Consider the following 19996-nt stretch of genomic DNA (forward strand, 5'->3'; position numbering starts at 1 on the left):
TATTAAAAGGAAAAATGTTAAACATTTTCTATGTGTAAACCAAACCAAAGATAAATAATTAATATCAATTTTAAAAATTTTTAAATGCAGAATTAGGATTTGAAAAATACAAAAATTGAAAATAGTGTGTACGGTTTACATCTTTACTTACATCTTTTATTCTTAATCTATGTTAAAATTACTTTAAGTTGGTAATACTACCTATCGAATCGATTTGAATTTTTACATCACGCATGGCGCTGCGCGCGTCATGGTTTTGTCACGGCGCAACATTTGAACTCAATAGACCGATAAGCACAGAATTAGACTAATATTACATTAAAAATGTTCATAGCGTACATATTATAGCTAAAATATATTTTAAATCAAATTAATTACATATAGAAATTCAGTTATATCAACTTATATTAAATAAGGTAAGTTTAATAGTCAGCCAATATTACACATTTTTGCCCAAATTTATAAATATTTTAATTTAACAATTAATTTAAAATTAAAAATCTGCTATTATTAATTATAAAAAAAATATTAGGAATCATTTGAATAAGTTATGATTTCGTTTAAAATATTTAAAAAGGGAATATTTTTTGTTACTATTATTGATTGAACAAGCGTTAGTTATTTATTAACGAAATAATCATTGTCATTGTGAAGGCGTTGATAAACAAATATCATGGGTCAAACAATACTATTTGTTAATTATAATATGAGTATTTAATATAATATACATATTATAAATGCTGATGAAATAGGTAGATGCTCATATGTGTACTTATCATTACATGAAATAATTTATTATTGCGAAAGTGAGTCTGTTGTCTGCTACAATTTCACGGTGAAATATTCAACAGATATGATTGAATTTTCTCTGAGAGATTGGCCATATGTAGACGTAGGGAAATAAAGTTATTGATAATGATACAGCTCGAAATGTAATACATATGGTAAAAAGAAAAATAAAACTAATTCATGACATTAATTAAGAAGTATTTTTTAATTTTTATTAGGTTTGTGTCCAATAAAAACATATGAGTACTAATAGCTATTGAGCTATTAAGGTATAATTAAAGAAAAAAAAATATTCATAAATATATTAATAAACAAAGCATCCCTTAAATGATCACATTATTAAAATTGCAGTTTTTATTATATTTGTGTCCAATAATAATTATGAATGATAATATCTCAGAAAATACTAGTGAAAGAAAAAAATATATAGGTACATCCCTTATTATATAATTCGTTTACTACACGTATTTTTATTACACTTTGCATTTAAATTAAACATGAATAATTAGGAAAATATCATATTTTCAAACAATACTAAACATGGTATAGAAAAGTCTCGGCGCCGTTTGGATTCCTTTTGTGTTTTCCGTGGCTAATCTGACTCGATACTTTTAGTAAAAAACTGCATTTAGATGCCGTATATTTAATAAATTTTGATATATTTTTTTTAAATAACAAAAATACGTATAAATGTCAGCCGATTCGCCAAATGCTGTTTTTTCTTCCGCCACCGCGTAACGAATCCATTTTTTGTTGTTGTGATAAAAAATATTGTCTCTTTTAATTAAACAAACAATTAAATTTTATAAAAGTCGCTTAAGCTGTTTCAAAAATTAACTTGGACGAACATAGTGACATGAGATTTTTAAATATTAAAATAAGTTGGTACATTTAAATGAATATAATCTATATTCATAACATGAATATAACATGAAACTTTAAAGATATAAATATGTGAATATACATATTTATATCTTTAAAGTACTATGTGAATCCTTAAGTTAATTATTGATTGCCAAACGATCGGTCTGTATAAATACATACTAAAGACACAAAAGAATTGGAGAATAAGAGCTTCCTTTTTTCAGTTGCTTAAAAATACAACATATGAAAAAATAATATCAGGCAATATATATACATACAAGTAAATGCTGAAGGGAAAGCAAGAAAGGTCAACACGCGATAATTTCTGAAGTGAAGGTCGCGCTGATAGTGACAATGGGGCTGCTTATCTTCATTATTAACAATCCTAAACTTCCGACCTGACAGAGTGATTTCTTGCAAATGAATCGCTATCATTTATTATTATATAATATCACCATAGGGTAGTATTCATGTCTATAAATGATGATTACACGACTTTCCATCAGGTGGGCCTTACAAGATTAATTAATGGAGAATACATACATAATATTTGCCACCAAGTGGTTGTGTGTACACGGTATTAAACTCTCTATTTACTATTCTATTTACATTTGATTGTATCGTACTTCCCATTTCTAACAAACGTAAACGTGTAAACTAATTATATTATTCAATTAATCAAAGTCAATGTTATTGACCGTGTAAATAGTGAATTCGTTCCGTACTACTGTTACATATTTAAATAATTTTTTTTTTTTTTTTTATTTTATTAAAGTTAACAAACAGTAATACAATATATAATTATAATAAGATTACATTTAAATGTGATTAATAGTACTACCAACAACGTTAACTACAGATTGCTATATAAAGAAAGAAAGTATATAAACATGCAAATATTGCTGAGAAGTGGAGCTGACCATTATATCTATTAATTAAGTTAAATTATAAATAACATTGACACAACTACATTACCGGTACAAATTATGCAAAACAACCAACAAAAAAAAAGTTATTTAACTATACACATGTATTTTATAATTTATTAATTATGTGCACGCATTACTAAATTCCTGAGAGAAGGAGGTTACTAATTGTTTAGCTACCATTTTTTTGAAAGTTAATGGTTTAGTAGCAAATATATCAATATTATAAAATTTGTCATTATATAATTTCAAAATTCTATTTATGGGTGAACGAATACCGGAATTGGTACGGTATCTGTTAATTGCAAACAATTCTTGTCTTCGTGAATTTCTCATTTGTGCACGCACTGGAACTTTATAATTTATCTGATTTGTTAATGAAATACAGTCATATTTACCCTGAATAATATCATACAGAATCATAATCTCTAGTTGTATGCGCCTTGATTTTAAGTCTTGCAAATTATATTTATACAATAATTGGTCATATGAACGACGGTTATGAGAAAATTTATATTGTAAACGTCGCAAAAAATTTTTCTGTACCATTTCAATTTTATCACAGTAAAACTTATAAATAGGATTCCATATAGTTACAGCATATTCCAATTGAGATCGAATAAGGTTTTTATATAAATATAAATAAGTAGTGGGTTTCTTAAAATTCGTACATCTCATTACAAAACCATACATTCTGTATGCCTTAGCAACAATATTATCAATATGTGTATCAAGCACAAGTCTAGTATCCAATGTAAGACCTAAATCTTTAATTGTTTGTACATTATCAAGGACACAATTGCATAATGTATATGAAAAATTACTAATATTTCGTTTCCTTGTGAAGGTTATAGTTTTGCATTTATGCAAACTGAGAGTTAATTTATTAATTTTACAGTATGCAGTGAAACGGTTTAAATCTTCTTGAAAAAGTATATGATCGTTAGGAGTGTCGATTATATGATAAATTTTAAGATCGTCTGCATATAATAAAATTTTACAAAAATTAAAACATGTGTAAATATCATTTATAAATATAATAAATAGTAGGGGCCCTAGAATTGATCCTTGCGGCACTCCTGAACTTATAGATACATTATTAGATTCGTAACCATTAATAATAACTTTCTGGGTTCTGTTTGTGATATATGATTTAAACCATCGCCAAAGATTGCCTCGTATACCGTTATACGCAATTTTTTCTAAAAGACGTTTATGATCTATTGTATCAAAAGCTTTCCGGAAATCTGTATATACACTGTCTGTCTGTTTGTTTTTGTCTAGTGTGTCAAATAGATAACTCGTATATAATAGTAAGTTTGTACTTGTAGAACGACGTTCTACAAAACCATGTTGCTGGGGAATAATATTATTATGTATGATCGGATAGATAATATTATGAACTAGTCTCTCAAGAAGTTTTGATAGAGCCGGCAAGATTGAAATTGGGCGATAATTTTCAATATTTCTTTTACAAAAATATGAATTGGCACTACACGTGCTGACTTCCAAATAGTTGGGCATACACCTTCGTGTAGACATTTATTAAATAGATAATGTAAGGGCTTGCATATAATAGCAGTAAATTTTAAAAAAATTGCTGGAATATTATCAGAAAAGTACCCTTCGATGCATCAAGCAATTTAAGTTCTTTGGAAATCTGTCCATATGTAAATGTTATATTGTGTATTAATGTATCATTACTATAATTAGATTCGAAATTAACATTGTCCATATTAAAATCTTCTGTAACAGATGAAGGTTCAAAGACGGAATGAAAAAAATCTGAAAATAAGCTACATACTTCATGTGGCTCATCAGTTACTTTATTTTTATAGTAAACCGAGTTAGGAATGTCATCAATATTTTTATGATTAGAAACAAATGACCAAAAAAATTTTATATTATCCTTAATACTACTTTCTACCCTACAAATATACTCTCTATGACATTTTTGTGATTCCTTTTTAAAACGTTCTCTATATAAAGAAAAAATTTCATAGTCTGACCTATTTCCATACTTCTTCCATCTAATCCACGCCTGATTTTTATTTTTGAAAATATGTATTAAAGAAGATGTAAACCAAGGCGGAAAGCGAGACGATTTTGTGAATTTAACTGGAACATGTTTTTTTATTAACCCATAAATAACTTCATAAAAACTATTAACGGCAGATTCAGCCGATTTATCTTTAAATAAATCATCCCAATCTACTTTAGACAATTCTTCATTTATTAATGAATAATTAGCGCCTTTAAAGAAATAATAAGTTTTAATTTTAGAAGGTATACACTTTAAATTAAAGTTGACAGGGACAAGAAAGTAAAAAGGTGGATGGTATTCGTCTACTGGAATAAGAGAGACTGGCGCAGGCAACAATTTACAGTCTACTATATTAGTTAAAACAAGGTCTAATAATTTGTTATTTTTATTTCTTACAGTGTTCAACTGAATACAGTTCATTTCAGTACTAAAGGATGCCAGTTTTTTGTCTATTAAAGTAGATCTACTTGTAAGAACTGGTTGTAGATGTAGTCCATTAGAATGCCAGTCAAGTGTAGATGAATTGTAATCACCAACTATGCAGTATGTTTGGATGTTACGTTCATATACTATATGTTCAATGTATTCTGTGTATTTGAGTATATATCTACATGCTGATTTGGTGGAATGTAAACAGCGCTCAGTAGGCTAGTAATACCGCCGCATAAGCGTATCTCCAGCAACCCGAAGTCAATAATAGGTGCTGGCGATGGGCATACGGCAACCGGGAGCGGTAAGCAGGGTAGCACGGCGATTATAAATAGTTACTTAATTTCACTTTATAAACAGGCATTTCATAACACATTTAAATAAGTATTGATAATGAATAGATACAGTGATTAAAAAAAATAAATTCTTGGCCGAAGCAAATTAATTATATAGACCTGTTGATATAAAGTCAATCCGTCAAGCCTCAATCTCATCATCCTCTAACTGAATATTTTTAATAAGTTAATATAGAAAGCTAAAAAATTATTATGGTTTTCCAACCTACACTGTATCTATTTTTTCTTTTATATGCTTTTACTGACAAAAGAAAAGGCACTAATAATTTCAATCTAAAGGGACATCATAGACAAAAAGCTTCGAACTGAAGTAGACTTAAGTATAATTATTTATTTAAAAATATTGCGTCTTATGACAAAGTTTATAATTTATATGCATCCGTAATTTCAGAAGTTTTGGTTAATTAGTTACTTTTAAAATGGAATTTAATTATATATTAGAGATTATACACATTTTGGAAAAATAGATGGGATGGTAATGAATAGACACTACATACATACTTATTTATTTACCTATATCTTAAATATCCAAGTTTAGACAACACTAACTGTATTCTGCGGCTTTTCCCGTATGGATTAGTACATAAAGTATCCAATGTTCTCAGTTAAGATATAACAAAAGCGCGTACCAAGTTTTTGGTAAATTAATGCAACAGTTATTGCGTAAAAAAGTAACAAACAAGAAATTCTTTATATTATATGTATTGATTTTCGAAAATTCTGTCTACACGTTCGAAGCCGGGTCGAATCGCTAGTTTATGTAATATAGGAATCTCTGAACAAAATTCACATTTTCTAAATATAGTAATATATGTTCATTTTATATCTTTCGCACAGTTTTTCATATAAACATCCTTACAAATATTAGCATTTATAATATGTAATAATATAGAATAAATTATAGGTTTTACATATGTAGTTGCCGTATTTCGTGGAATTGTACGTGACACCTGTTTTGTAATTATCCAATTCACAACGAATCCTTAAAAAATCTCAGTTTACATTACAAAATATAAAGTATATTTAATACGATATTTTAGTAGACTGAGATAACGACGTTCATGGCCGATATATAGATGCCATCATTATCTTATTAAAACACAAACAATTTGATTGTCACTGTAAACCAGCTGCGTGGTATAATAAAGTCCTTATAAAAAGAAAGGAGTAAAAACAGTTACTACTGTAATATATTGCTTCTTAAGTACTTATATGACAATAAAGCTCACAAATTAAACTACCTAAAGGGACAGTTACAAATGTTTGCATTGTACATTTTATTCTAAAATTACTTACTTAAATTAAATTTTATTTTAAATTGTTTTTGGAACATGGAATAGCAAACAAACTTAAAATCCACCTGAAGGAAAATAGTGACCGTCGCCTAGAAATATATGAACATCATAGAATACACTGTGATGCCCATGGTACTGTCTTCGAACGTTACTCTTCCTGTAAGCTACTCTCGTAACTAAAATAGCCATGCAAGCTACTTAAAAGCAGAGACACGAATTCGTACATAGTAATCTTAATTTCTACTTATTTTATGTTTTTCTCAAATGTGTATTGCCCCAACTAGAGAGATAGAATAATCTTTACACCGATAAGAATAAATTGATCCTATAGGTTGCAGTAGGGAGAGAATAACGTTGTCGGGTCATATTACAATAAAAGTCTACACTGATTGACAGACTCGGCATAAACCGATAGATTACAATTGGTTTACGCTAGCTGAGTTTCAGTGGTTGATGATAGGTGAGAATAAAGTCAGATCAGTTGATTCATTATGACAAATTTACCAGAAATTAACAACGATGGTTTCTAGGGAAGATCACGTGATGGTTATCCTGAAAGAGTATATTGCTGACAATGGGGCTACTAATTCTGATTATTAACAATCTTCTCCTCTCAATACTGTAGCTAGGCATTAATTGTAGAAAGGATTATTTCACAAAATTCTCATGAGGACAAGTGAAGATAAGAGATAACTTATTCGCGCGAATAAGCACGACTGCTTGTATAACACTGTGCTCACGACTTTATCCTTGAATGGAACAGTTGCTCTTTGCAAATAATTGTATGTAATAATGGTTAAGTATTGATAAATCAATTAATTTACAGCAACTCCGCAATGTCGATCGACTTAGACAAGCCTCATTATGACCAGGCTACGTACACGGGCCGTGCCAAGCACTTCCTGCAGTTGACGAACCCGTTGAATATCCTAGCCTCGGACAAGGAATTGGATGAGGCTAAGAAGATAGTTACAGAGTTTAGGTAAGTAGTCAAGTAAGTCACAAGAATGCAGCCCCATTGTAGGCGGCGCCAATCGGCAAATTGTGTGAGCGACAAAATAAATTTACCTCGAGTTGACTTAGTCGTTTTTTATAATGACGTTCTTTAGAATAAACAGTAATAATACCTGGGTACATTAAACAACTAGTCCTAGTTATAATACAGACGGCCAACAAGCATGCATCACACCTGTATGTGTTAATACAAAAATATATTATTTTTCGTGTAAACATATATTGCACCTATATAGAAGACACCCAAACCAATACTAACAAATGTACTCATGAATATAGGCTGTTTAATTAAAATTTTACGAAAAGTAATCTAGTTTTGGAGAAATTATTACAACGACACTCTCTAAATGAAATTAGTAATAGATCGAAATGTTCAGTCAGGTCGCTTTATAATTTGTATTACTATTGAACACAAGAAACTAGGTATTCATTTGTTTATATTTCCGTTTGACCAGAGTACTTTAATTGGTATGGACTATACAAATGTTTATATCTTGCGATAATCGAATTCGCAACTATCAAAATGTGAGGCGGTTAGTTAAACCGCTGCACCGCCAAGAACGTCAATATTCGTTTTGCCTATAATGGCAAAATAATTAAATCATTAGCATTCCGAAAGATACCGTAGTTGTTATATTTTTTATACTTATATGTATATAGGAATACTGGTAGCAAATAAGCATACGACCCATCGGCCTTTTATATCTACTTACGAATTTAATAATAATTCAATCTAAATACATATGAGATGAAAGAACTATTGTATTATATGTTGTAAACAATATATTTTATCTACATATTATTACCCTATCGCTGTTATTTCATAAACAAAATAAGGAATCGTTCATGCGACAATGTGATGATGAAATAATCTAATTGTACGCACCACTATGTAATAAGATGAGAAAGATGTCGTCATTTATTTAATCGAACATATGTAGTAATCAAGAAACGTTCAATAGTAATCATTTTATAATAACAATTTCAAAAATAGCTACCAACTGTAACGTAATATTTGTTATTTCTATAAAAATAATATCAATTTAAATTTTATATAATTAGAACTAAAAATTTAGACCCATGCCATTATGAAATTTATAGGTACCGTGACCATCGCATGAAGCTGATTATTATCCCAAAGAAACATGGATAGCAAAACAATGAAAAATTAACACAGCATATCCATTTGTTAATTAATATATTATTATATTTATTGGTCAATAAAACTTTGTACAAGTGGCGAGCTTAATGATATAATAAATAGAAATAAAAAGATAGTAATGACTTAAATTCACCTGTATATAACCCATATCTTGATTGCTTACGTAAAGGAGTCACACGTGAATCACAATACCTATTATTGCACCATACTGTTAGCTTTACTTTTTATCGACTTCAATATATTGTAAATAATCTATTCAAAATGGGTATTACCTATTATAATTGACTTTAAATATTATTTTAAATATTAGCGGTAATTTAACTAGGTGCTAAAATAAAAAAAAATGCTACATGTTCGTATAAGCGCTTAACTTCATAACAGCTGGACTGGAGTTTTTTTTAATATAATACAATATTTGAGAAAAAATGGAATTCAGATAGAATAATATCGAGAGTATCTGTACTGAATGAATTTTTTTAAATCTTCATATTGAAGGTTTTGAGTGAAGACAATAGAATTTATACAGGACGGAGCAATGAGTATGAATTTTTTTTTTTTTAATTTTTTTATACTAAATGCAATCATGTGACTCGCTCAGTAGTGATTTGTATAGAAAATAGTGCACCTACGACTATGTTCCCTGGGAAAGATTCACGTTTTACGAATAGTTTCTCTAGATTATGGTTTTATGGTTTAATATAACCATTCTGTTATATATATAGAGGCATTCGAAATTGGAGAGATACCAATTTTGCCTTATGTCAAAGTCTCTTCTGCCATAACAAAGCATCAATTTCTTGGCAAGAATTTTTTGTATTGTAGCATAATTCAGTGGAATAAAAAGTGAACAATGTCAATTGTTATTCCAAGTGTATCATAACACGCTCTATCGTACCACTTTATTTATAAAAACGTCAAAAACCTTATTTAATCTCTCTCAAAAACCTTATTTTAGCTATTTAACTGTTTTGTCTTTTTCTTTTTAGTTAAATTTCCAGTTTGAAAGAAAGTTACAAAACAGTGTAATAGTTAAAATAGATTTATAGATTTTAATTTTTATATGAACTTTGACATCAGATTAACTTGTTATTATTTATACTAGGAAAACACGTAAAATGCCACCAGGGTATGACGAAGAGAAGCTATGGCGAACGAAGTACTTATACGACAGTGCTTTCCATCCCGACACAGGAGAGAAAATGTTTGCCATCGGAAGGATGTCGGCGCAGGCGCCTATGAATACCATCATTACCGGATGTAAGTTTTATAAATTAAATACATATATATATATATATATATATATATATATATATATATATATATATATATATATATATATATATATATATATATATATATATATATATATATAGTAAGGTGTATATACTATCATTGTTTTCTTCTTTATCTCATATACTACCTTCTTTGCGGGAGTCCTATGTTTATTTGTGATATTACCTTGTGGTAACAAGGAAAGGTCCAATGCCACCTACTACATCCATTAACTCTTTACAATTATTAAGATGGAAAGGTATTGTTAATAATAGGATATAACAACTCTATTCCTAGCAATATACCTGATAAGATCGATCATCACGTGGTTCACTCTAGAAACAATCCTGGTTAATTCTTATGGAATTCGTCACGATGCACCTATCATCTGGCACTGGTTCCCTGCCAGCGTATACCAATATACGATACGATATCGGCGGGGTTACAATTCCATTTTCACCTATAACAAAAAACAAAAAAGGTCATCGCTGCACCTAACGAGGAATATCCACTCAAGAACTAACCATCCCTTGTATAACCAACAAATTGTATACGATCTTTAGTAGCTGACAGTATTCTAAGATATACCGTTACTTCGCCTCCTTAATCAAGCAATTAAATTGTAAATTATATTTTAATTCAATTTTCAGGTATGATTACATTCTACAAGACAACAGCAGCTACTGTCTTCTGGCAATGGGTCAATCAAACATTCAACGCGGTTGTGAACTACACGAACAGATCCGGGGACGCTCCACTATCGAAATCGTAAATATTTAATCATCATTTAGGGCAAACCTCATGAACAGAAAGTGTGCCTATTGTTTGAAACATCATTTCATAGAAAATTTCCAATGTGTCATTAGTCAGCGTTGAAAACTCATACATTAGCAATGTAAAAGAAAAATGGATGTATGTTTTATGATACTGAAATTGGAAAAAAAAGCTAACAGCCCACCCGATGAAAATTAATAACTATCGCCTATAAGGAGCACCAGGGACATCACGAATTTCACTGTTAAGCCCATGGTACTGCATTGCCATTTCTGAGAACTGTGTTTTTTTAATGTTACACCGGTAACATTGATATACACTGGCGGGGCACCAGTGAGGGATGATAAGTGAAGATGAAGTAGGTCAGTTAGCCCATTGTAACGAATTCAACAATGAATCAGTCAGTTTCCTAGAGGAAGTCAATCTAATAGAGTATATTGCTAATTATAGAGTTGCTAGTCACCATTATTAAAAATCCCTTCCCCCCCCCCCAAACTGTGGTGTTATGCTTCCATACCTATCCTATTATAATTTGACTATAATATTCCATCATCCAACTACTGCAACTATTGGTAAAACCTCCCAAGGAGGCTTATGTATAGCAGTGGATGGTTAAGGGCTGATACGATGATGATGATTCCATTATTCAAACCGAAACATAGCAATATAGATACAGCTGCTTCACAACAGAAGCGTGGGTGGTATAGGGGTACTATGATATAGAGGGGAAAGGGATTGTTAGTAATGGAGACTGAGAATCCCATTGCTAGTAATATACCCAACTTGGTCGACCTCCTCGCGCTTCCCCCTGGAAACTATCATGATTAATTCCTGATGAATTCATCATAATGAGCTAACTGGCCTGTTTTATTCTCATCTATCACCCTTCACTGGTGCTCCGCTAGCGTATCCTGTTAGCGCAGGCGGGGTATCATACACTTTTTCACCCATCAGAAAAAAAAACTATGATATAGACTATTGTTCAAACTTACTGGTCTCAAAGACTACAACTAATCACGTATTTTGAGATATACATAATTTTTTTTCCTTCTCGGATTTAATATCCAAGTAAATTGATCACTGTCTTTCCATATTTGATTAACCAGCTTACCTATTATTTACGTAAACCGTTTGCTTACAGGCAGCTGTTAGCGTCGTATTGCGCCGCCTGCGGTGGTGCCCTAGGCACTGCTTTGTACCTCAACAATAAAGTTAAGGTAAATATATAAAAAAAAGAAGTCCTCTCAACTATTGCTACGTAGTAGTTATTAAAGAATATATCACCAATTGATTTTTTTTTGATGAGTGAAAACTCTGAAACAGGCAAAAAATAAAAATGATACCGTCATAACTTCATGTCTTATCCCTACTAATATTATAAATATGAAAGTGAGTTTGTTTGTTTATTACTTTTTAATGTTAAGTCATTAACTTAACCAGTCACTATGAAATTTAGTATACACGTACGATATGGGACGGAGAAGGAGGATATGCTACTTTTTGACCCGGTCAGTAAACATATACCCTAACTCCGTCCACGTGACTGAGATGGGATGCTAGTATTGTATACATGTAAATTATTGTAGTAAGCGTTGGTTTGAAGGCGGTATTGTATGTAATGGGGTCGCAGAAATTCTCCAAATACATCCACAATACATTATTTTACAACATAGATTAATGATTTTTTTAAATATTTCATTAATTTTAAAAAACTTAGATTTTTAGTTAATCCTATCATTTTATTATGACTGGAAGATAAATAAAATATTTGTACATTTATTTAGTTATTTGTACATATATACACATACATTGAAATCATATTTTGTTGTAAATCAGGACACTAAACCATGGCTATTCTTATTTCAAAAGTCAAACATTATGTGACCTTGTGTAAACTTTTAATCTTTAAAATTGATGCATATTTAGAACTAATCTTGTAAATGTTGACAATTTTATAGCTTCCGATAATTATATGATCAATGTACTCGTGATAAGTGACTAACGCGGGGAAAATTACAATAATACATTATCACTATAAAAGATACATAATATTCTTTCTTATCTCGCTACTTAAGTATGTGCATAGTCTTGACGTAACACTTACACCGTGAGAGGTGTGTCTGTGTTTATCTATATGTCACGTAAGGAATGATCTGATAAGTATTGAAGATAAATGCGAGATGAACATTGCTATACAGTTAAAATTAGAACACAAAATAAAATACAAGGTGAAGTCAAAATCGTAGTGGATGTTCTAATAGAGATTTTAAATATTTTCTCAGAAAACCATTGGTCACAAAATGACAAAAAAATCTTGAGCCTCTCTCAATACTAAATAATTATGGTCACCTGCTAAATTAGGATGGAATATTTAATTTTTTCTATTCTTTTTTCCCCCGATGCATCTTTGGTAAAACTGTTCAGTTTCACTAACAGAACACTCCCTTAGTGAAGGATGCTAATGGTTTCGATTCCACCTTTATAGTCCTTCTATTTCCTTTTTAATCCTCGTAATTCTAGTAAGAATGAACTAACAAAATAAAAGCTTATACCAAGCTGCCTATCCAACGTGATAATAGTAGACCAATAATATATTTTTAGCCGACTTCACTAAGAAGGAAGTTTTCAGTTCGGTTGTATTTTTTTATATTTGTTATCTCATAACTCCATCAGTTCTAAGCTGATTTGAATTTTTTTATCTGAAAGGATACACTTTTACAGAATGGTCCCATAGATATTTTATCAAAATCGGTTCAGTAATTTAGTTTTTAAATCAAAATAACTGATTTTGTCATAATTGAAGTCGACTTCTTTGTTTGACACAATCGTTAAATAATAAACGGAGAAATGTATGCATAACAGAACAGAGAGATTTTTACAGTATTTACTTCTTTAAGATTTACTTCCATGTTAGTCTCGTATTAATTTTGTCACAGTTAAAGCCTTGTGGAGCGAAAAACTATGAAACATTCGGTTTTCGTTCATTGGTGTATTATATAGAGAAAAACGTGGACAGATATTTATTTGCAGTTATATTGACGACATAAGTATTAGTGATAATTGATTGCAATAAGTATATTTTGTTCAAACGCTACTGTTTGAATATGTAATAATGAAGCATGCAGGTGCACTTAGCGACTATGTCATAAACAAGATGACAAATAAGAGTTGGACGTCACAGCCACTGCCCACGTAGGTACACTATGCCGTCCCCGTCACAATATACAATAGGTGATAATGAAATGGTAACTCCACCTGCGCTGTCGGTATATGCTGGCGTGGCACCAGTGAGGTATGATAGATGAGGATGAAAGCAAGTCAATTAGCCTATCGTGACGAATTCCCCTAGAAGTAACCACGATGGTTTCCAGAGGAAACCGCGTGAAAGTCGACCTGATAAAGTGTAATGTTAACATTGAGGTTGTTAGACCCCATTACTAACAATCCCTTTCCCCCAAATATATACATAGTAAAGTTTCAACACAACAGGAACTAAATTAAAAAATCGTATGATATGAATATGTATATACGTTTCGTTAGTAGATTCATTGGGGGTAAGGAATTGTTAGTAATGCACACTACCAGTCCCATTGCTAGTAATATACAACCTCCACGCGGTCTCCCCTGGAAACTATTTTGCTGAAATCCAGGTGTATTCATTACGAGAGGCTAACTGACCTCTTTTCGTCCTCACCTATCATCCTTTACTGGTGCCCCGCCAGCGTATATAATTAGCTCGAGCAGGGTACCTATTTCATTATAATCCTCTAAATAAGTAGATTCATTTGATTTCATATAAGATCACGAAACAGTGGTGTACGGAAGAGTGATACAGAGGAGCGGGGACAGACGGTGTCATAATACAAATAGATAGGTATATAAAGATCAATGCGTATATGTTTTTTTTTTTTTAATGGACGATAATAAAATGGTAACCCTGCTTGCACTATCGGGGCACCAGTGAGGGATGATTGGTAAGGATGAAAAGGCAGGTCAGTTAGTCCATCGTGACGAATTCCACGGTAAATTAGTCACGAAAGTTTCCAGGGTGAACCGCGTGGAGGGCGAGGTTATAGGGTATATTGATAGCAATGGGGACTAACTTCCCCATTACTAACAATCCCTTCCCTTTAATGCGTATATGTTTTACACGATATATGTTCTTACTTTTTTAAATTTACTTTATTTAAAATATTTTTTTCTTTCTTTCTTTACAGAACATGAAACCCATATATGCTAGACTGGTGCCATTCGCAGCAGTCTGTGGCGCTAATTTCATCAATATACCCATGATGAGAAGCAAGTAAGTGTATATATGTATAGTGCATGAGAAAAAAGTAGAAATATGACAAATGTAAACATAGACCATTGGTATTAAGAGTACAGGCATACGTATCTGAATAATGTACCTACTTAATAATTTATTGACTACAAAATGTAGGATTCAGAACACCACAGCGATCTGACTTGACATCAATTTTGGATCCATTAACAGCAGATATAACTTATTAAATTTATTGTTCACATATTTATAATATAATTGTATCATTATTAATAATTATTAAATATTATAATAGTGCATGTGGTGTTCGCATGTTGTTATTAAAATGTAAAGGTTGTAGGTGAACCTTATTAAATAAATAAAATAAATAGGTACTTAAATTAAAATTTTGTTCCACTAAAAAACCAATTGGTTCTAATATAATTTTTAATAATTTGTCTAGTATGGGATCACTATAAGAGTAAACAAACACTCTTACATTTCAGTATTTGAATGCAATAAAATCGGTTCGAAATTAATTAAGATGTCACGTTAATTTGGTCTTAATACAATATCTTATAGATTTCTTTTAGTGGAGCGTTAAAAGGTGTCTTCAGGGTCAAAAACGCGTAAGCAACAACCCTGCCCCCCTAGACAAGTAACAAGCGAATCTATCGATGGAATCATTATCGAAGCTAATCTAAGTTGGAATTAAATATCTACGTTGCTATCTCACGGACTCGCTAGCGGTGTCGATTCCATCAATAAATTCTATTTCCACTTGTCTAGAGAGCCTAGTGTTATAGGCATTCATTAGGCTAAGCTAATAGCTTACCATCAGGCAGACCGTATGTTTGATTACGACCTACGTAATACATAAATTTATTTAAGTTTAATACATAAAAATATTTTCAATAATATTTATTTAAACTTTATTAATCAATAAAATGTGATACAAAAGACGGACTTAATACTATAGACATTCTCTACCAGTCAACCTTTAGGATGTGCAGAGATATTCGTTATAATATATGTTTGTATTTCAACAGTGAGCTCATGAACGGCACGCCTGTATTCGACACGAACGGTCAGAGATTGGGCGAGTCTAAACGGGCGGCCGCAATGGGCATTGGCCTCGTCTGCGTCTCTAGAGTGTTGATGGCAGTGCCCGGCATGAGTATGTATCTGTTCATATACCTATCGTTTAATTATATATTACTAACTGTTTCCCGCGGCTTTGCCAGTGTTTTTCAAGGCACTTCCACATACAACCACGCTTTAGAATTAACTTCCAGCAGCAATACTTCCGAATCGATACGACATCATAACCTTCAAGAAAAGAGCATATTCCTTTCTAAAAGCCGGCAGCACAAGGGCGATGCCTCCGGTGTTGCAGGTGCTCATGGGCGACGGTAATCACCTTCAGATAAGCTTTTTTTTTGATGGGTGAAAATGGTATGGTAACCCTGCCTGCGCTAACGAGATACGCTGGCGGGGCACCAGTGAAGGGTGATAGATGAGAATGAAAACAGGCCAGTTAGCCCATCATGAATGAATTCATCAGGAATATATCATGATAGTTTCCAGGGAGAACCGCGACGGGGTCGACCTGGTTGGGTATATTGGTAGCAATGGGATTCTCACTCTCCATTACTAACAATCCCTCCCCCCCCCCCACCCTACAGATGAGCTGTATGCTTCTTTGCCCCTGTGTTATAAAAAAAATATATGAATTATTCTAAGTTAGTTCGTTCAGTAGTTTTTTTGGTGAAAGGATAACAAATCCTAGGACTAACACTAGGACAAAAACTAGGACTAACTGCATTCGGCTTCTTTGCCAGCGGTAATTAAGACAAAAACATAATAATATCATCATGATCTACCTGTTGATTACTGTTTTTTTATTAAATAAGTACTAAATAATTAGACAGACGCTGTCCTGTCAAAATTCTCATATTTGATATTTAATATTTGTTTACTTGGTTTCAAAAAAAAATTATAAAAATTAAGTGATGGGTAGAGGAGGAGATACAATGATAGTTGTGACCTTCGAGGGCGCGTGCACGGGCATGGGTAATTCATCAAAAAGATAAACCCTCTGAAGGTGTACACTGTGATGACCATATTCTTTCGCGTCTATGGGGACTGTTACCACTTTCCATCAGGTGTCTTGTCTTGTCTTGTCTGCTATTGTAAGTCCTTCTCTTTCTTCCCCTTGTCTTAATTACTTGAGGTCAGCGTAATGTATTTATTCATACTACACAAGGTTTTGGCTTTTGGTTTATCGACCGGCCGCCTGTCTGACGTCAACTCTTGAGAATGCAGTTGTTGATGGTATCCGACACCTACAGTGTGGAGAAAAGGATTGAGAAAAAAAAAGGGGGATATTGGGAGTAGGTAAAAGAAGTTGGTAATTCTAAGTAATTTACCAAACACCCATTTCGATGGCAGCTCTAACGCCTATGGTGACGAACTACGCGACGCGGCGCGGGTTATTCTGCCACTACCCGCTGGCAGTGATCCCGTTCCAGCTGTTCCTGGTGGGGCTGTGCGTAACGTTCGCCACGCCACTCTGTTGTGCTCTGTTCGAGCAGCGAGCCGCTATCGCCATTAACAGCCTAGAGCCCGATTTGCAGGTAATTGTAACCTTTTTCAATCGACACAATTTGATTTATTTCTAATGTTTATAACGTCAGTTCTAAACCGATTTGGAAAATTCTTTATTATCTTTTTTTTTACTTATAGAATGGTCACATAGAAATTTTATCAAAATCGGTTCAAAATTTTAATTTTTTTAATCAAAATTATTGGTTTTGTCACAATTGAAGTCGGTGTTTTTTGTGGGACACATCTTTAATTATTTTATAAGGATTATTTATACCGTAATAGTATAGTAATAGTACCTAGTCATAGTACCTATATCAAAGTGAATTTTTCAAGTAAGAAAATAAAAAAAATATATTAATAGTCTCGGAAGTGATTATAATAAAAATTAACACTGCACTATTCGATTTTTTTTTAATAATCGATTAAGCTAGGTGTAAATAAAACTTTTGCCTATATAGAAAATATCAATTCATTTTTATCTTTTGCTATTACTTCGTAGAGTTTACAAGTACTTATATTCTTTTTTTATTCAATAGTGAGCCCCTAATAGTCATTAGGCTTTAAATATAGTCCAGATTTAATAATAAAATGCTTTTTAATAAAATTTAAAACAAAAAAAAGCAATCGTGGTAATTAATAAACAATAGTATATACTAAGTATTTTTTTATGTCCAGGAACAAGCCCGCAAGAAATTCCCCAAGGAAAAGGAGTTTTACTTCAACAAGGGACTGTAAGCTGCAGTACTTCAGTTTAATCGAGCTTATCTGAATAATAGACGTAACGTCATTTATACCCAGATAATTGATACTGTTAAGTACAGTCAACATCACAAATAACACTTGTCAATTTTAAATGTACTTAATGAAATTAGGTTCTCAATAGTTATTTTTATTGCTGACTGTATAAAATTGATTCTAGAATAATCACTGCCAGTATCTACTCGATGTAGTTAGGTATTTGATATCAAATGCTATTAACGGTTATATTATAGATATGGTTTTAAATAGATGTCGCTAGTAGGTACCTTATTTTTTATATACAACTTAGAATGGCAAACAAGCTGACGGCGCACCTGATGGAAAGTGGTAACCGTCGCCTATAGACATGAGCAGTACCATGGACATAACAGAGTATACTGTTTCGCCCATGATACCCCCCATGCGTTGCCATTCCTGAGGACTCAGGTGTTATTCCTCCGTACCCTGTAAATTTACTCCATATCCCACCCTTCAAACCGAAACACAGCCATACAAACACAACTGCTTTACAGTTGAAACATAACCTTCCCAAATCTATATGAAAACTAAACTTGAATGATAATCATGCGTATGATGAAAACCAAGTGAATATATTATATATGTCACAAGTACTATTGATACCAAATCCCTTTCTAGGTTAATAAGGGCAGAAAATACTATCTATAATTGTTTTTATAAATTGGAAAGTGAACATTTCTCTGGAACTCAAGTAAACTTTTCGATCATTTATGTAATATTAAAAAAAAGGGTACTTAAATGAATTAGGTACTATTGCGGCATCTATTTAACTCGATGTCTATGGGTATAAGATACAATAATCAAATGCCACCAATAGCTTTTAAATAGATTTAAGTCAGCCATGTGATTGTTTTTAGAATAGTAGACAAAACTAAAAAATATTATCAAACTCTAACATTCCTTGTACTTCCGTAACCTTAGTTATATATATTACCTTGTTATACAATTTTATTTTTTATACATATTTACTTGCATTTTTATCCATTTTTTTGCTGTGGTTTCTTTTATCTAAAATGTAACATTATGAAAGTAAACATAAATATCGTCTCAAAAGTTGTATGATTGTATGATCCGTAAAAAGACATTAAAATATTCCATCACCCATGTCCAATAGCAAGAACGGGGGATTCCTTAAATACTTTACAGCAAAAGACAATAATTTTTTTTTTTCTAAATATTATAAATCAAGTCTACTCAAATTACAATAAATACTTGCAAACACATTAGTTTTATATCAAATCTTAAACGACACCGCACTCAACATGTTTTTGATCGTGATACTCTCTTATGATCTGATTTTATAAATTGATTAATCGAAATATTAAATAGTTTATTTATTTTGCAAACATTTGACGAGGAAACATTCCATTTACGTATCAAAGATATAACAGAACGGACAAAAAAATCCGAAATCCTGCGATTGTTC

General features: G+C 31.8%; 1 protein-coding gene across 1 annotated transcript; it reads left to right on the plus strand.

The window, feature by feature from the left end:
• The first annotated feature begins 241 nt into the window (after nt 1-241).
• On the plus strand, nt 242-19729 carry LOC113514309 (sideroflexin-1-3). The gene is made up of 9 exons (XM_026898360.3): nt 242-416; nt 7530-7685; nt 9982-10136; nt 10802-10919; nt 12067-12142; nt 15143-15228; nt 16236-16363; nt 17638-17822; nt 18469-19729. The coding sequence occupies exons 2-9, from the start codon at nt 7540-7542 to the stop codon at nt 18526-18528; spliced, it is 954 nt and encodes a 317-aa protein (XP_026754161.2). The 5' UTR covers nt 242-416; nt 7530-7539; the 3' UTR covers nt 18529-19729.
• Nucleotides 19730-19996: the final 267 nt, after the last annotated feature.

The sequence above is a fragment of the Galleria mellonella genome, unplaced genomic scaffold (genome assembly GCF_026898425.1).
Source record: "Galleria mellonella isolate WM207_F2 unplaced genomic scaffold, CSIRO_AGI_GalMel_v1 utg35, whole genome shotgun sequence".
NCBI lineage: Eukaryota > Metazoa > Arthropoda > Insecta > Lepidoptera > Pyralidae > Galleria > Galleria mellonella.

Coding starts and splice junctions, on each gene's coding strand:
- LOC113514309 (XM_026898360.3), top strand. CDS start 7,540: ATGTCGATCGACTTAGACAAGCCTCATTATGACCAGGCTACGTACACG. Junction 10,137..10,801: donor GAATACCATCATTACCGGAT/GTAAGTTTTATA, acceptor TTCAATTTTCAG/GTATGATTACATTCTACAAG. Junction 17,823..18,468: donor GCCTAGAGCCCGATTTGCAG/GTAATTGTAACC, acceptor TTTTATGTCCAG/GAACAAGCCCGCAAGAAATT.